At 40.4% G+C, this 15,557-nt stretch overlaps 1 protein-coding gene across 3 annotated transcripts; it reads left to right on the top strand.

Annotated features, from left to right (window-relative positions):
• Positions 1 to 851: 851 nt before the first annotated feature.
• On the top strand, positions 852 to 15,518 carry LOC149020842 (uncharacterized). 3 transcript variants are annotated; one of them, XM_089149059.1, is made up of 6 exons: positions 852 to 1,090; positions 1,769 to 3,272; positions 7,821 to 8,012; positions 8,808 to 9,663; positions 9,836 to 12,653; positions 14,999 to 15,518. In XM_089149059.1, exons 2-6 carry the CDS (start codon positions 1,922 to 1,924, stop codon positions 15,026 to 15,028), a joined length of 5,247 nt encoding a protein of 1,748 aa, XP_089005185.1. In that variant the 5' UTR covers positions 852 to 1,090; positions 1,769 to 1,921; the 3' UTR covers positions 15,029 to 15,518. The 3 variants fall into 3 exon arrangements, with proteins under 3 accessions (XP_089005185.1, XP_089005183.1, XP_089005184.1); XM_089149057.1 differs by having other exon boundaries at positions 7,821 to 8,018; XM_089149058.1 differs by having other exon boundaries at positions 1,695 to 3,272; positions 7,821 to 8,018.
• The last annotated feature ends 39 nt before the right edge of the window (positions 15,519 to 15,557 follow it).

The raw sequence follows: 15,557 nt of genomic DNA, 5'->3' as shown, positions 1-15,557 counted from the left end.
TGGTTCTCAAACCATTGAATTTTTCAAACACAGGCCTGGGAGGTGGGGGAATGACGATGACGATAGTGGAATAATGGGTCTCACATTAGTATGACCACTTTGCCACTAAGATGTATTTGCTTGAGTTCTAATTGGTCTTGCATAAACATAAGTGCCACACTTCTTGAGATTCAAATAGTTGATGTCATGAGATTGAGTTGTATGATTTTATTCAAATGGCCCTAGCACAACTAGTTCACAGAAATTGGCTCATGTCCTAAGATGCTTCTACTCAAGTTCAAGTTTGGTATAGGGTGAACAGCCATGCTCTCCCTTCATTTTTTTTTTTGATAAATGCGTTTTTTTATATATAAGAAAAATCGAGATGACGTATTAATACTACTAAAGGTTGAGTACACAACCTTTCCACTAAGAAGTGAAGTTATCTACTATTCTACTAAACCTTAAGTGGCTATTTTAGCAAAATCTTATTTATTTATAGAAAATAAAAAATTTTGTCACGTTGAAGCACATCTCTCATGGGTTTACACTTCGCAGGAGTTATATGTTACAGATTATTTATAAAAAAAAAGATATTATTACAGATTAAAGGGAAAAAAATCCCAACCGGAAATAAAGATGCCAATCAGAGCGATCCTAAGACTGTCCGTTAGAGCCACGTTGATGATCGTGGACCCAGTAAACCGCTTACACTATTGCACACCGCCAGAAAAATCAGACTGGAGGCAGAAGCCAGAAGGTCTTTATATATTTATTTGCCCTCAAAAAAAAAAAAAAAAAAAAAAAAAAAAGGAGATTCTTATGCTCTTGTCAAATCTCACCTTTAGATTGGAATAGAACAAACACTTCGAATCCGGAAATACGAAAGGAGCGAAAGAAGAAGGGGGAAAAATAAACGAAAAAAAAAAAACCCAAACTTTCTTAGGGTTTATGTATCTCGTCGTTCCGTCGACCCGAAACTGTGGTGACTGGAGAGTTGAAGTTTAGTTGATTCTTTAACCTTCAATTCAATAGCTCGCTTTCGAATTCGTTTCAGCTGTATTCTATACAACTACTGCGTCGGATTTCTGCTGCATTTCCGTTCTAAAAGGTGCCGAAACTGCATCTTATTCTTGGTTTATCTTACTCTTGAGTTCGGGTTTGGATTTGATGTAGCTTAGTCTTATATTTATTGGGTTTCTTTTCGTTATTCTTCCACTTTGAATCACTTCTTCTTTATACCGTCTCTGCGTTGTTGCAGAAATAGATACTGGCACATTAAACTGTATTTTACGTTGGTGATTTGATGATAAGAAGTGTTATTGTTGAGAAATCGTAAAGTAAAATCATGTCTTTTGACTCTGGGTGCAAAGAGTGGATTTGCGTTTATGTTTTGACAGTAGCGTTACTGGTTGATGAATTCTAATGTATGGGGCAAGGGAAGGGGAGTAGGGTTATGGCCGAGTTTCTGAGCCGTAGTATTTAAATTGGTAGTGATACTATCGAAATCCCTGTCGTCAAACGTCAGGCCAGCTTGTAATGTGATTAGGTTCTCTATTTGAGTTATGAGTGTGAGTATTGGGTAATATAGTTAATGAAGTTTTTTTACATGTCACATGAATGTGTTATAGATGTTTCTTTTTGTTCAACTTGCTTTCACTGTAAGCAATGTTCTTGTTTGTCGGTACTTATGTTTTTCCTTTTCTGTATTTTAGTTTTGAAACAGGGTTGTGGTTGTCGAGTGCATCACCAATTACTTCATTTAATGAATAGATTCATGTTCATGCAGAGTCTTCATAGTGGCTTGTGTTAGCTGGATGAATTCGGCCTGGACAAACTTCACTTTGGCAGAATGTTTCTCCCTCTCCCATAGCGGTGTGGTGGAATTCGTACATGGTATACTTTAGGTTATTGGTTTACATGTTAAATTGCACGGTTTGAGATGTATGGACAAGGAAACTATGCTCCTCAGTTCAGGAATGGACACCCAATACCTCCTCCGCCATTCCATCAAGGCCCTCCAGCTCCGCCGCCTCCAGTAATTCAGCAGGGTTCTTTGGCTGCACCAAATCATGGGATTCAGCCTGGTCCAAGCCCCCAGGTGTATCACCATGGTCCTCTACCCCCACCCCCACCCCCACCCCCAATTCAGCAAGGTCAACCAATTCAAGTCCTGAATCCTGGAGGGTTAAATGCAGGACAGCCTTTTGTTCATGCACCAACCTCTGTACACGGAAACTCTCAAGTGATACAACCTCCTTATTCAAGTGTACAACATGCCTCTCATTACTCAACTGTAACAACTCAGAGTATGCATCACATGTCACCGGCGTTACATCATCCTGCTCCACCTCTTTCTGGAACAAACCACCTGGAGATTATGCGAGCTCCACTTCCTCCTAGAATATTACCCCCCCTCCCTTCACAAGGACAAACATTGTATAGAACTCCACTTCATCCATCACTGGCTGGTGGATTGCAAGGACATCAACATGTTGGACCACCACCTCCCCCACCCCCATCTTGCTTTGTTCCTGTCACTCCTGCTCCCTTTTCATCCTTTGTACATGCTTCAGTAGAAGATGCTTATCCTCCTCCTATGCCACCTCCACCACCTCGCTCTCCACCTTCTCCGCCTCCCATTCCGTCATCGCCACCTCCATCTCCTCCAAAACCTCCAGAGCTTTTGTCTAATTTGGCAGTAGATGCTGTTCCTGCAGTCTCCCATCAGTCAGAATCTTGTATTGTTTGTGAGGAGCCCACAGCTTCTGCGGAGAAGTTTATTGACGATGTTAATAGGCCACAATTTGCTGCCCGAAGCAGGGAAGATGTTCCTTTACATGTTGATTTTCAAAATGTCGAAGGTAAAAGGCCTGAGATGGAGTCTCTTGGGGATCATGGATATTCATCTCAGGGGGAAGCAACAATGGATCTCCCTCCATCTCCACCTCTACCTAATTTACTACCAGAAGATGTTGTTCAGAAGATTAGAGTCCTCTGCCAGTTTATTGCTAAAAATGGCCCTGAGTTTGAAGATGTTGCTCGTAAAAAAGAGTTGGGCAATCCAAAATTTGCATTCTTGTTTGGCGGTGAGCCTGGAAGTGAAGCTGCACTTGCTTATGATTATTTTCAGTGGACGAAAAGGAAATATCTTTTGGGATCTGAACCATGCAATGTGCCTGGGAATAGTTATTCAGCACCAGAGACTCGGGAAGATATATCTTCACCAAAACCTTTTAACTTGACTGGTGAGGGTGCTGGTTCACCAACAAATTCAGACATGGAGATGGAAGGTTGATCCTTACACCCGTTTTTGATGTTAATTTTCTTGTTGATTATAGCAATTCTTTCTGATGTGTTGAGGTTTCTAATTTATGTCGCTCCATGTTTGAAAAAATATCAGCTAGTTTTTACTTGTACTTCTCCCTTATTTCCGAGAGTATGGAAATCCTTGTTTTGCTGGCTTTCACGCTGAAGTCTAATATGTGATCTGCTTGCTAATTCAAGAGGACTAATGATTCTAGACTTAATGCATTTTAATTTCATTATCAATTCAGTATTTACGCTGTAGACATTATGTGGTTTAGTTCATTATCAATATTAATGTCTTGTAAAGCCAATTCAGTTCATCATTTTGCCTTGAGCTTGCTCATTTGGTTGCTTGTACTGTAGCTTTACATTAGCTGAGTCATAACATGAAATCAAGTGGTGTATGTGATCTTTTATTCAAAGGAAAGAAAAGAGAAGTTGTTTATCAGGAAACATGCCGGATTCAGTGTTATCTCATCTAAACACCTGAATGATATATTCTACTTTTGATTGATCAATCTTCATTGAGATTTTGGCTGCCAATTTCTTGCAGAGAGGAAAAATTTGGAGGTGAAAAAATCTATTGACCTTCTACGGATAGTCAGGGTGTATGATGGTCCTAAGATAATCTGTTGATGAATGAAAATTGGTTGGAAGGTATGATGGTTTCAATAGATATACAACAACACTTTGGACCAAGAAAACCAAGATTTTGAGCTGGCTTGTTTAGATTAGTGGCTTATGGGTGATGCATAGGATAGAATTGAATAAAATAATGGAGAGACAAATTGAATAAACAAACATGTCGACTTTTTATCTCCATAGTTGGTGGAGGGCCAGTTACAGGAAGAGGGAAGACTGGAAGAGATCAGAGTTGCAGGATAGAAAAAAATGCATGAGGGAAGAAATCACCCAGGGGGATTGTTGAGTGGAACACACAAAACCAACCATGTTGTTTTTTTCACAGACACAAACTTGGTTCATCTTTTTTAACTATAAACAATTTCTATCATATTTGAAGAATAACATGGCGCCTAGAAGTAAATATAATTGCCTTACTGGGAAACTAGTTCCTTACGTAAGTAAACCAAGAGGGAATTTAGAAACAAAATACCCTATATAGACAGTCTGTAAAATAAACATGATAAAAATAAGCTAAAAGACATTATTTCCCGAAATGACTTAGTTTCCTTAAATTCCATGAGATCAGAAAAACTCAAATTCCATTTTGTCTTCATATCGATACTCTACTGAGTTTGGGTTGGTCCAGGGTAGTGAACAACACCAATACCCCCCGGTGTCTTTTTTTCTTAAAAAAGAAAAAGGTTTGCCCATGAGTTTTGTAAAATTAACTCAATTGGCATCCAAATCATTGACTTTGATGTGTCAATGATCCAGCACATCCTCTGTTTGACAATCACAATTTTTTATGGCCATTGGCAAACAGCATTTTGTCAATTAGAATCTGATCATGGGGAGAAGGGGTTTCATGACTGAAATTGAATCGATCAATTCTTCAACTTCAATCCTGGTCAGAATGTTTATCTCAGTTTGGTTGTCGCTTATCTTATCCACATTTTTCTTCCATGTAAGATTTACGTTTTGGAGGTTGTATCATGTTTGACATCTTATGATAAAGGCCCTAATATTTCTGGCAAGTTCTTGAAAGCCTGTTTTCGGAAAAAAAGAAAAGAAAGAAATTTGTCTGCAGCTTACAAAATCCATTGCTAACTGAATGGAGACAATTGTGCCATTCGTTTTCCATGATGTTACCTGGTTTGGTTTTCTAGTAAATAATTAGAATCAGCAAGGGCTATCGAGACACATCAGAATGAGCAAGAGGACAAGATAGGGTTTAGGAATTAAAGATGGAGGACAAAATAGGAACTAAATGTGAATAAATGATAATGTGGAGTGAAGGGCTTTTTAGGGGCATAATGGAAGATAAAAAAGGAATTAGAAGAAGAATTGGTAGAAGAAAAAAAGACTGTAACAGTTATACAAAGAAAGGATGTCTAATTCTGGAAATAGCACCAAAATAATTGAAAGAATAAAGTAGGGGCAGTTTAGGAATAAGATAAATAAAGACAGAAAAGGGACTAGATGAAGGATTTTGGTGTAGGAGGCTTGGGCATTACCAAACAGAGTCATATTCCCTGTTTGCTTCTCTGGAGAGGGAGACAGAGTGGTGAACCATTCTGAGAAGGATGACAGCTCACTGCGGGAAGCTCCAGAACTAGGTTTCTTTTTGTTCTTTGTTTTGCGCTCAATTTTCTGCTTCTCAACCCCCCCATCTTTTTCAAAATTTTTTTGGGGGTCTTCTGTCCGACCCTCTCCTTTTCTTACTTTCACCCCCCCTCTATTTTACTTCTCCCATTCAAAAGAGGAAATAGTGTCACAGAGGGAGAGGGAGGGGATTTTCTCTATGGGTATTTACCTTGGTAAGGGGAAAGAATGTGGGTGTAGAGAGGTAATTTTGCTGCAAAGTGGTTTGATTGCAGCAAATGTCGAAGGGATGATTGAGATAAGGTTTCTAGTTCAGGGATCGTCATGATAATCAGGAGATGTGGGTGTGATGCAGATTCTGCATTCAAGCATGGTTCATATCTTGTATTGTCCTTGGTTTTTCAGTTTACTAATTTTTCTGTTAGGCTTGGTTTTTTTGTAATTTTTGTCCAACTTAATGATAGGAGAGTTTTTTACTTCCTTTGTTTATCAGCTTTTAAACTTTAAAGGCCTCCACAGTTGACTCTGCCTATCTGTCTCTTAACTGTCCAAGGCCTTAGATTATCAGAAGTCCTGGTCCAGCAGGTATTGAAGCCCTATTATGAGGACATATCTGAATTTAAGGCTTATTAGCCACCTGTAAGTTACCAACCCGACCACCTCTCCTCCCTGACAACATCCCCCCCCCTCCCAAAAAGAAAAAGAAAAGAAAATAGAAGATGTGAAGAATACAAACTGATTATTGAATATTGCCTTCAGCTTTTGCTGCTTCTCTTTGAGAGTTATGTCTGATCTAAATCTGGTTTTGGGTGAGTGATGTAGATCTACATCAAAAGTTTTAAGTCAGGAATCAGATCTGTCCTTAACTTGCATCATCGTCCCTAATTTACATACCATCCCAACCTTCATACCAATTTACAGCCAATTCTGACAATTCTAAACCCTAAAATCATCAAGTTCTTCAAAAATTTAAGATCGTCCCTAAAGTCAAGAAACCTCATATGTCCTAAATTATCCATCCAAACCTATCCAAACTTGGAGGACATTAGGAAAACTTTTACCCTTCAGCCTACATTGGTTCTTAGTCTCATATATTCACCTCGAATCACCCCATATGAAGAAATCCTGTGTCATTAATGTATCCCCAATCCATCTTATTTGGACCCTTTTTCCTACTACCTAATTCGACAACCCCATTCCATTACTTACCTATTAAGCCTTCAATATGGGATCCCATTTGATGGTACCCCACAAAACCACGCTATACAGCTATACACCGTAACTGAACCGCCTGAACCTAACCTACTTTGTCCTTTGAGCTGCTCCTGGTCAAGATCTTGGCATTGGTCCTCCTCCATTGATGTCAGGTGTGTTTATTTTTTTGGGGGGTGGGGGGGGGTTGTTAAGGATCGAAAAGGAATTGAAGTAATTCATAACATGGATTTATCCCACAGAAACCGACCAAATCTTCTTCTTCCTCCTCTTTTTTTTATTTTTTTATATTATTATTTTAAAAAAAATACTGTGGTCAAACCTTCTTCAAAATGACAACTGATAACAGACCCTTTTACCTTGCCCTGATCCTATTTGAGGATTAGAAAGAGCAACTGCAAGTCTTTTTTTGTGGTTTCCAGATCACCCAAACCTTTTCGTCAAGAGTTCAATTCATATTTACAAGTCATAGTCACTTCCCGAAACAATTAAAGTAACTTCTAAAATTGGTTCTAAACGAAACCTGTAATCAAATTAAGAAATTGAAATTCAGTTGTGGATTACTTCTCCTGGATGGCCAAGGAAATGTCATTTTTTTTTGGGGGTGGGGTGTGTGAAGTAGATTAGATAAGCCTTCAAATGACACAATCATTGTAGACAAATAAGTTTTGGCATTAAAAAGGTATCTAGCAAGACCTTACCCCCCCCCCCCCCCCCCACAAAAAAGAAAAAGAAAAGAGAGAGAGAGAGAGAGAGAGAGAGTAATTTGAAATGAGCAGTGTAATGACTGAAGATTGAAAATAAAATGTGTTGCCCAATTATGCAAGTCCTTCCTTGAGTTGTATATGGACATTCAAAGGGGGTTAATCATTGAATCGGGAGATTGTAGCACTATAAGGCCTTTCTTTTAACTGAATTGGTCTATGTTCTGTTATCTATTGTGGCCTAACAAGACCTCTTGTAGTGATCCCCAAAGCACATAGGAAATTGTGAATCGTTCTATCTCTTTTTTGTATTTGTGCTATCAAACTGTGTGATCTGTGAGATGTGTTTTATTTGGATTATTGAAACCTTTTCTTTGTTTTCGGTTACAGATGATGCCAACCAGTCTTCCGATGATCAGGAGGTTGGTTGCTCTGTGAAAGGTATAAGTGGTGAAGCTGTTTCGTCTCCCAATGGTGTCAAAGAGAAATTACATGTACAGCAGAGTCTGACAGGGCGCCAAATTGATACATTGCACAGTACAACACCATGTTTATCTTCAGCAGGGGCCAAGCTAGAAGAAGGTTCAAGTTTAGTTGTTCTCTCATTTTGTTGGTTTTGATCTCTTGATTTTAATTTCCCGTCAATATTAAGTATTCATGGTCTTTGTCAAGTGGTTATATATGCAAAATAAAAATCTTTCTGACAAGTAGTCCTCAAGTAGGAGACATTACTAGGCAATGATGGTTAAAATTTTGGATTTCTACTTCATTTTGATTTTTTTTACAGTGAAATATTTTGGTGTTCTGAACCATGCACCTCTGTGTTCTCTTCAAAGGCCCTTGTGGCTATTATATGTACATGCTGATTGTCAAACTGAGATTGGCTTGATTGGCTATGAATATCTTAGGAAAGACTGCAAACTGACTTCATTTGATGGATTGACTGAAAGCTGTGCATCATATTAATTTTGAAGAGAGAGGGCCATCCTTCTTCCTTTCTATTTACTTTTTTTTTGGGGGGGGGGGAGATGGGGGCAGTTCTGGCGGCACTGGAAGTCCCCTTTCCCTTATTTATTTATTTTTATCTGCCTCAATCATCTATTTCCTGCATCATTACAGATCAAGATATTTTTTGTCCTCTTTTGTGGTACCATTTTCCATGTTTATGTGCACTTAAGTCCTTTTTTCTGGGTCAACTTCTATCATCTATTTTTTGCATCATTACCTGATCAAGATATCTGTAGTACCATTTTCCATGTTTGTGCTCTTTTCAGTTTGGTGGTATATCTATACCTAGGTGCAATAAATTGCAAGTTGTATGGACTTTTAAGCTTTGTACTACTTTTTCATATTCTAACAGGATAGAATTCTTTCCAGAACATGATAATTCTACATCTGGAATGCTATCTACCCAAGATCATAGTGCTGGGATGCACTTTGATGGAGCTGTTGAATGCACTGTGGGTCTAAGTGTAAAGATGACAAGTTCAATCCTTAACAGTTCAAGTCCATTAAAGGCTTCATCTGATGCTGGGCTTATCAGCCATAAGGAGGTGTCCAGCCCATTTATTCAAGGAGGAAGTCCATTCAGACTTATACAAGATTATGCTTCTGATGACAGTGTAGAGGATGATGGGACTTCTCTTGAAAATGTCAGTCCTGTAAAAGTCACATCCTGCAGTGCTGATGGTGCTACAAGTTTTCACAAGGACATAGAGACTGGTTTAGAGGTAAATGCAGACCCCAGGATGACTGGAAAGGAAGTTACATTACTCAACGAGTCCATTGAGATAGATCCCATAAACATGCATGATATTTCCCTGGAGTCTCATGAAGTGGAAAAAGTAGCTGCCATAAGTTCTGATGTGTTAGACTTCCAAACCAAAGCTGATGAAGATGAAACTGATAATGATGGGATACAATCTTCTAATGACCCATCTGCTTCACTTGAGGTTTCTGAGCAAAAGGCTAGTTTGCACAGTGAGAGTGTATCTATTGATAACCAGAATAAGTTACGAAAGGAAGATGCTAAGATGGATCACACACCTCTGGAAGTGGATGAGTTTGGAAGAATGGTGAGAGAAGGTGGTAGCGACAGTGATTCTGATGGGCCTCGCTATTCTATGAGGCGTGGCAAGAGAGGCAGGAGCCGGAGCCGATCACCACGAGATCGGAGAAGGAAGAGAAGTCGCAGTCCAAGGTGGAGAAAGGAGAGACGGAGCCGATCTCGCAGGTATAAACTGTATCCTTTTAATGGGTTGGAGTACATATTTTTGGTCCACTATTCATTATTGGAGATTCAGAGAACTCTGCTTTTAGGTAGTGTACTTTGCTTGTGGCATCAATGTGTGGTTCTTATGCTTTTTACAGAAGCATATATGACAATTTAAGTTGTTGTGTTTCAGCTGGTCTCCGAAGAAACGAAAAAGCAGAAGCAGATCTCCTTCTAGTTTCAGGCGCAAGGGTGAGTTTAGCGTTGATAAAACTAAGCGAGAGAGGGGCCGTATGACGGATTGTGTTAATTTCCTTAAGGGCAGGTGCACCCGTGGAGCATCTTGTTGGTTTCTGCATGATGATTCCTCTTTACATGATAGGTCGAGGCACTATAAAACTAAACAGTTACAGCATCTGGAGGCTTCATCTGATTCTAGAAAGCCTGTTGGCAGTGAAGAGTTTAAGAAAGTAACAACCGAAGTATATGATTTTGAGGAAGCCAATAACCAAAACGTGCCTGTAAATATCACTGAGGCTCCAAAAGAGGAGGCATTGGATGGAAGGGAGGACCCATTTGGTCCTAGAGGTGGCATGGAACTCCTTAATTCACATGAAGTAAGTCGGTCAATAGTTTCTTTTCCCGGTGAGGTGAGTCAAATAAAGAGTTCTCAGGAAGCAATCATTCAATTGCCAAAGAAATTGAAGGGGGAACCTATTATTCAGCTTGAAGATTTTGAGAATCTTAGGGAGCCGGCTGAGAAAATTTCATCCTTGCAACCAGCTATATCACCAAAGCAATCACCAGAAGACATTGAAAAGCAGAATTTGCCCGGTGAAGCCTCTGTTGATCAACCTTTATCAGACGAATATTCAGTGCCACAGCTTCCGAAGTCCAATGCTTCAGCTACCCTTTCTCTTCCGATGCTCGAAAATGTGGGTCTCCATTCTCAACAAATGGATAGTACCATTATGTCGGGTCCTTTACCTCTCAAAACATCCACAAGTGAGCCTGGGCTGCCTCCTCTCCATGACCCGTATACAACCATCCCTTCTGCCAGCCAACCTTCATCCGAGAGCCTTGCACCTCAATCTCTGGCTTCTGAGGAGGTCCATGCGTCCAGCTATCCATCTGTTGACTATCGTATTCAGCCTTCTTACTTACCTCCTCCTCCTCCCTTACCTTCGGTTATGAATGCCTCACATGTCTCGCAACCACCTAAGGATTACAGCTTTCCAGTTGCAGGCACGGACTGTAGTTCTCAGTCTACCCCTTTGGAAAACTTTCCTCCCTCAGTTCTATTACAGAGCCACCAGTCTCTTAGTTTGGGTCCACAGAAACCTTCTTGGACCTCCTTTCAGACTCCATATGGTCTTCATCCTGCACAGTATCCACAGAATAACATGCGTTCAAGAAATGACTTTCCTCAGGCCACAACGCGGCCCTACCAACCTGAAGAGCATGCTCACTCTGAGGTTGGTTTTCATCCTCGACCTTTCCATCCAATGGAGCAGCCTCATCGTCCTATGCAGTTGGATGGTTTCAGACCAGAGCCTCTGCCAGCAAACAAAATTCAAGAGCAGCACTTTGGAGGCCCAAATTTTGTGGGAGAGGAGCATGTTAGACATTCTGGGTTACCTGGACGTAGTCTGTTCCTGCCTTCAACTCAGCAAGATTATTATTTACATCCTCAATCTCATGTCCGAAATGAGCAACGTTTCCCCCTTCCTGTTCAAGATGATGTCCAGAACTTTGAAGCACACCCTAACCAAGGATTTACATCCCAATTCCAACATCAGGGCTTTGCTAGTTCCTCTCAACTTTTACCTTTTTCAAGAGATTCTCCTGCAAAGCAAGTGCAGTCTCTCTCTAAAGAAAGTTTTGGGGCCATATCGTCTAGACAGCCGCCCTATGGTCTGCAGCATTCTGGCTCTGATGTGTTTTCTTCTCATTTTGGTACCTCCTTGAAGGTTGACTCGTCAAGATACACATCAACATTATTAGAGGGCAATAAGCTAGCTCTCTTATCTGATATTGGAGGATCAAAAATTTCAAACACAACCCACTATAACCCATATGCGTCTACATTTGACCACCCACCTGGGAGTTCAAAGTTCAATTCTAGTTTTTTCAGGCGTGAGTTGGACACAAATTACAGTAGCAACTATGAAACTTCACTGGGTCCAAGTCTTGTTCGAGTGGATGGGCAAGGTGGTGTTGGTCTTGGTTCAAGGCAGACAGCTTCACCACTGGATTCTGGTAGGCCTAAAGGGCAAAATTTTCTCAATTCTAGTGATTCCTTGCTGGCTGCTGATCATGCACATCCAAGGGATGCTACCGTGAAAAGTTTTCCTGGCACCATATTAGTGAGGGAGTCAATGGCTGTTGACCAGTATGATCCATTATTTGACAGTATTGAGCCTTCTTCAAACACATCAAGGAAATTTGACCGTGTTCAAGAGCGTGATCTCAGCAGTGATGTTAACAGGCCTGGTGGTGCCCTTGTGGCAGGTGGCTCAGATGTGGTCTCAAGATTTACTGGATCACATAGGCCTTTGGATATAGCAGAAAACACTAGGCAGAAAGAAGCTGCAGATGCTGCTGTAACTAAATCTGTAGAAAATGATGAATTTGGTGAGACAGCAGAAGTAGATGCTGTGGAGAGTGCGAGCCCTCAGTCAGGTGATGGGAAGAACTGGAGTCCTGGTAGTCAAGATGTGGCCACAGGAGATGTCGAAATTGACCAGGTTAAGAGCCCAGGGAAAAAGAAGAAGAGCAAGGATTCCAGGTCTATGAGGCTATTCAAGAGTGCCATTGCAGATTTTGTAAAGGAGGTTTTGAAGCCATCTTGGCGACAGGGTAACATGAGCAAGGAAGCTTTCAAGACCATTGTCAAGAAAACTGTTGATAAGGTATCTGGAGCTATGAAAAGCCACCAAATACCTAAGTCTCAGGCAAAAATAAATCAATACATCCAGTCCAACGAGCGGAAGCTTACTAAACTTGTGATGGTAAGTGACCGTTCTCCCTTCTGTTCATTTTCTGATTAAATCATGAAGTAGGACTTCCAACAAAATGTGGATTCATTGCATAACCTAGTGTTACTAAAAATACACATGCTAGGGGTTGATTCAATTGCACGCAGTCCTCTTCTGGTTACACTTGAACTTACTGTTTTCCCCTTCTTTTCTCTCTTTTTTTTTTTGGGGTGGGGGGGGGGGGGGGGGGGGTTGGTTCTCGGTGAGCTTTATTATTTATGGGCTTTTTTTTAGTAGAACCTTTATAGGCGAGCTTTCAAAATATAGAATGGGCTGCATAAAATAGATGATGATTTTAGATGGTCCAGGCTAGTCCTCACTCTGCATCAGTTTTCCACACTCCACAGTGAGAGTCAAGCACCATTTCTTTATTTTGTATATGTTTTTCCTACTGATAATTGGGTGATGGCCTCTTCAACACCATTAGCTCATACTTGGATTCTTTCTCTAGGGCTCCACTCTAGGCTTTGCTCGTTTGTATGTGTGATTAATTATCTTACAACTCCATCATAATACATTTTGTTGTGCTCTTCATGAGAAGAGAATGCATGGCAATCTGCTTTTGCTTACTTCATTGGGTGCAAGTCAATTGTCCATTAAGTTAAAGTTCATGCTAGGTTTGTTGTTCCTCAATTACTGATTTTAAGGTTCTTCTGGAATTGATCTGAAGTCTAAGGTTTCAGGCTTGAAGTGTGTTGTCACTCTATCTTAGTCATTGACAAGGAATCTTTCGAATTAGATTGAAGTTTAAGGAAGGTGGTTTGAAATGTTCACCATACTTCGATCACTGACAGGCTAGCGACTTATAAAGGGCATGCCTGGTGCATGAGGCTTCCCTCCTTTGTGGGTTGTTTGGAAAGGTCATTGATTACACAACTTTTGGCTAACAGTCCCCCCCCCCCTTTCTTTCTTTTTGTTTGTTTGTGTGTGTATTTGGGTTTATTTTCCCCCCCCCCCCCCCCTTTTTTATTTTTTTTGGGGGGGGGGGGGGGAGGGGGCACTTCTGTTTGCTGGATGTTTTGGTGACTGACTGGTTAGGGATGATATTTACAATCCTATGGAGTTTTGGATAGATGTGTTAGATGTTGGCATTTAGGGAAGAGGATATGGGTTGACAATTGTAGATCATTAGGTGTAAGAAACAAAAGGGAAGATGAATAACCACATATTAACACAAGTGACTATGCGAAGATCAACATCCAACTTGCATTACCACCAGGGGTGGTGGTCTAGTGGTCCCAAGCTCACTCCCAAGTGGTTTTGTAAACCTCATGTCCCAAGTTAGAATCCCTTATGCTACTTTGTTTCTTGCATTGGATAGTTGTGTGCTCTTTGGCCTAGGCATTTGCGCTACCGGCTTCTATGGACTATACTAGGCGGCTAGGCCTCTGATGGTGGGCTCTGCTAACGGGGCCAGTGCTTGCGTTGGTAGTGCACGAAGTTAATGCTTGCATAGGTCGCACTCAATAAGTCCAAACATTGTGTAGGGGGTTGGGGGGGGCACTGGGTCGCCGCTACTGCGTCTCCTCTATTGTTTACCCAAAAAAAAAGAAAAAAATAACATCCAACTCGCACTAGTTTACTCTTTCTGGTGTTTTTTCTTTCTTTGTTTTTCTTCCCCCCGTTTGTTTTTTTTTGGGGGGGGGGGTGTTTGGTGAGAGAGAGAAAGAGAGAAGTATGCTGCTTGCGGTTTTATTTTTATTTATTTTTTAACTTCTTTGTGACCAACCTTTCCAACCCCTAACTGTTATGATTTGCTTTCCTGGATTCGTGATTTGTAGCCTTGGTTAAATACACATTGAGAGCTGGTGACCCTCTGTGGTAAAAACTTTTGACACTGCTTAATACAGGAGAAGTGCCTTGAGATAACTGTTGATCAATAATTGTGGGTTGTAGAAAGTCTAATTTGTCATAATATGCATCTGTACTCTCCCTCCTGTTAATGTTTCTCCTTACCGAGTGACAAAATACCTTTGAGAACAGTTACCTCTTGATCATTGCTATTCATTCAGTTCGTTTAGGTGCAGACATTTCCTATACTTAGCTTTGGTGTCTTGGAAACCAGTTTGCTTTGTATGAGAAACATAATGTTTTTTGTGTATAAGAATTACTCGATTGAATATATTCAATAATAATGAGGTTGGAAGGGGAATTTACTTTTTCTTCACGCGATTTTAGTTATTACTTGGTGTACAGAATGTTCCAGAATTCCAAATCCAAAGGAGGTTTACATTGAAAAAGTTTATAATGACAGATTTAAGGCTTTTATCTTTCTGCATGTGGATCTCTGAACAGCCTCCGTAACTTTCCTTTTGCAGGGCTATGTTGATAAGTATGTCAAATTATGATAGTTATGGAGCTATTCGTCTGCTGGTCCTTGTTGCAATGGTGGGAATTTGATCAAATGTGCGAGCAGTTTGATTTATGTTACCATACAAAATGGTTCTTCGTGGCTGCAGAGGCGGAGGCCATTGTATCAATTGGATTAGTGAAGTTATGATCAAATGTGTGGATAGTCGAAGAAGTTTGGGCTTCTCACGGGAAATGAATTTTGGGGATTAGCGCTGAAGTAGCTCTTGATGTTTATGTAATCCGTTTGTGAGCTGCTCTTTTCTATTGGCATCTTCACTTGATCATATAAGCTTAATTTTTGTGTAAATTCTCTTAAACTATTATTTCTGGGTAAATTTGATTTCCCCACAATTTTCTGTTCTATGCAAGGTTCAAAATGTCAGCAAAATACCATAGAAACTCGGTGATATTTCGCCATGTCGACAAGTATTGATCGAAAGGCCAAACCGACGTGAGAAATCTAAAAATTGGCAACAAATCGCCGAAACATCGCAATACATCGCATAAAAATTGATACATTGCTGA

The sequence above is a fragment of the Hakea prostrata genome, chromosome 3 (genome assembly GCF_041222555.1).
Source record: "Hakea prostrata isolate BN-2017 chromosome 3, UWA_Hpros_2, whole genome shotgun sequence".
Classification (NCBI taxonomy): Eukaryota; Viridiplantae; Streptophyta; class Magnoliopsida; order Proteales; family Proteaceae; genus Hakea; species Hakea prostrata.
This window is presented reverse-complemented; position numbering and strand designations above follow the sequence as displayed.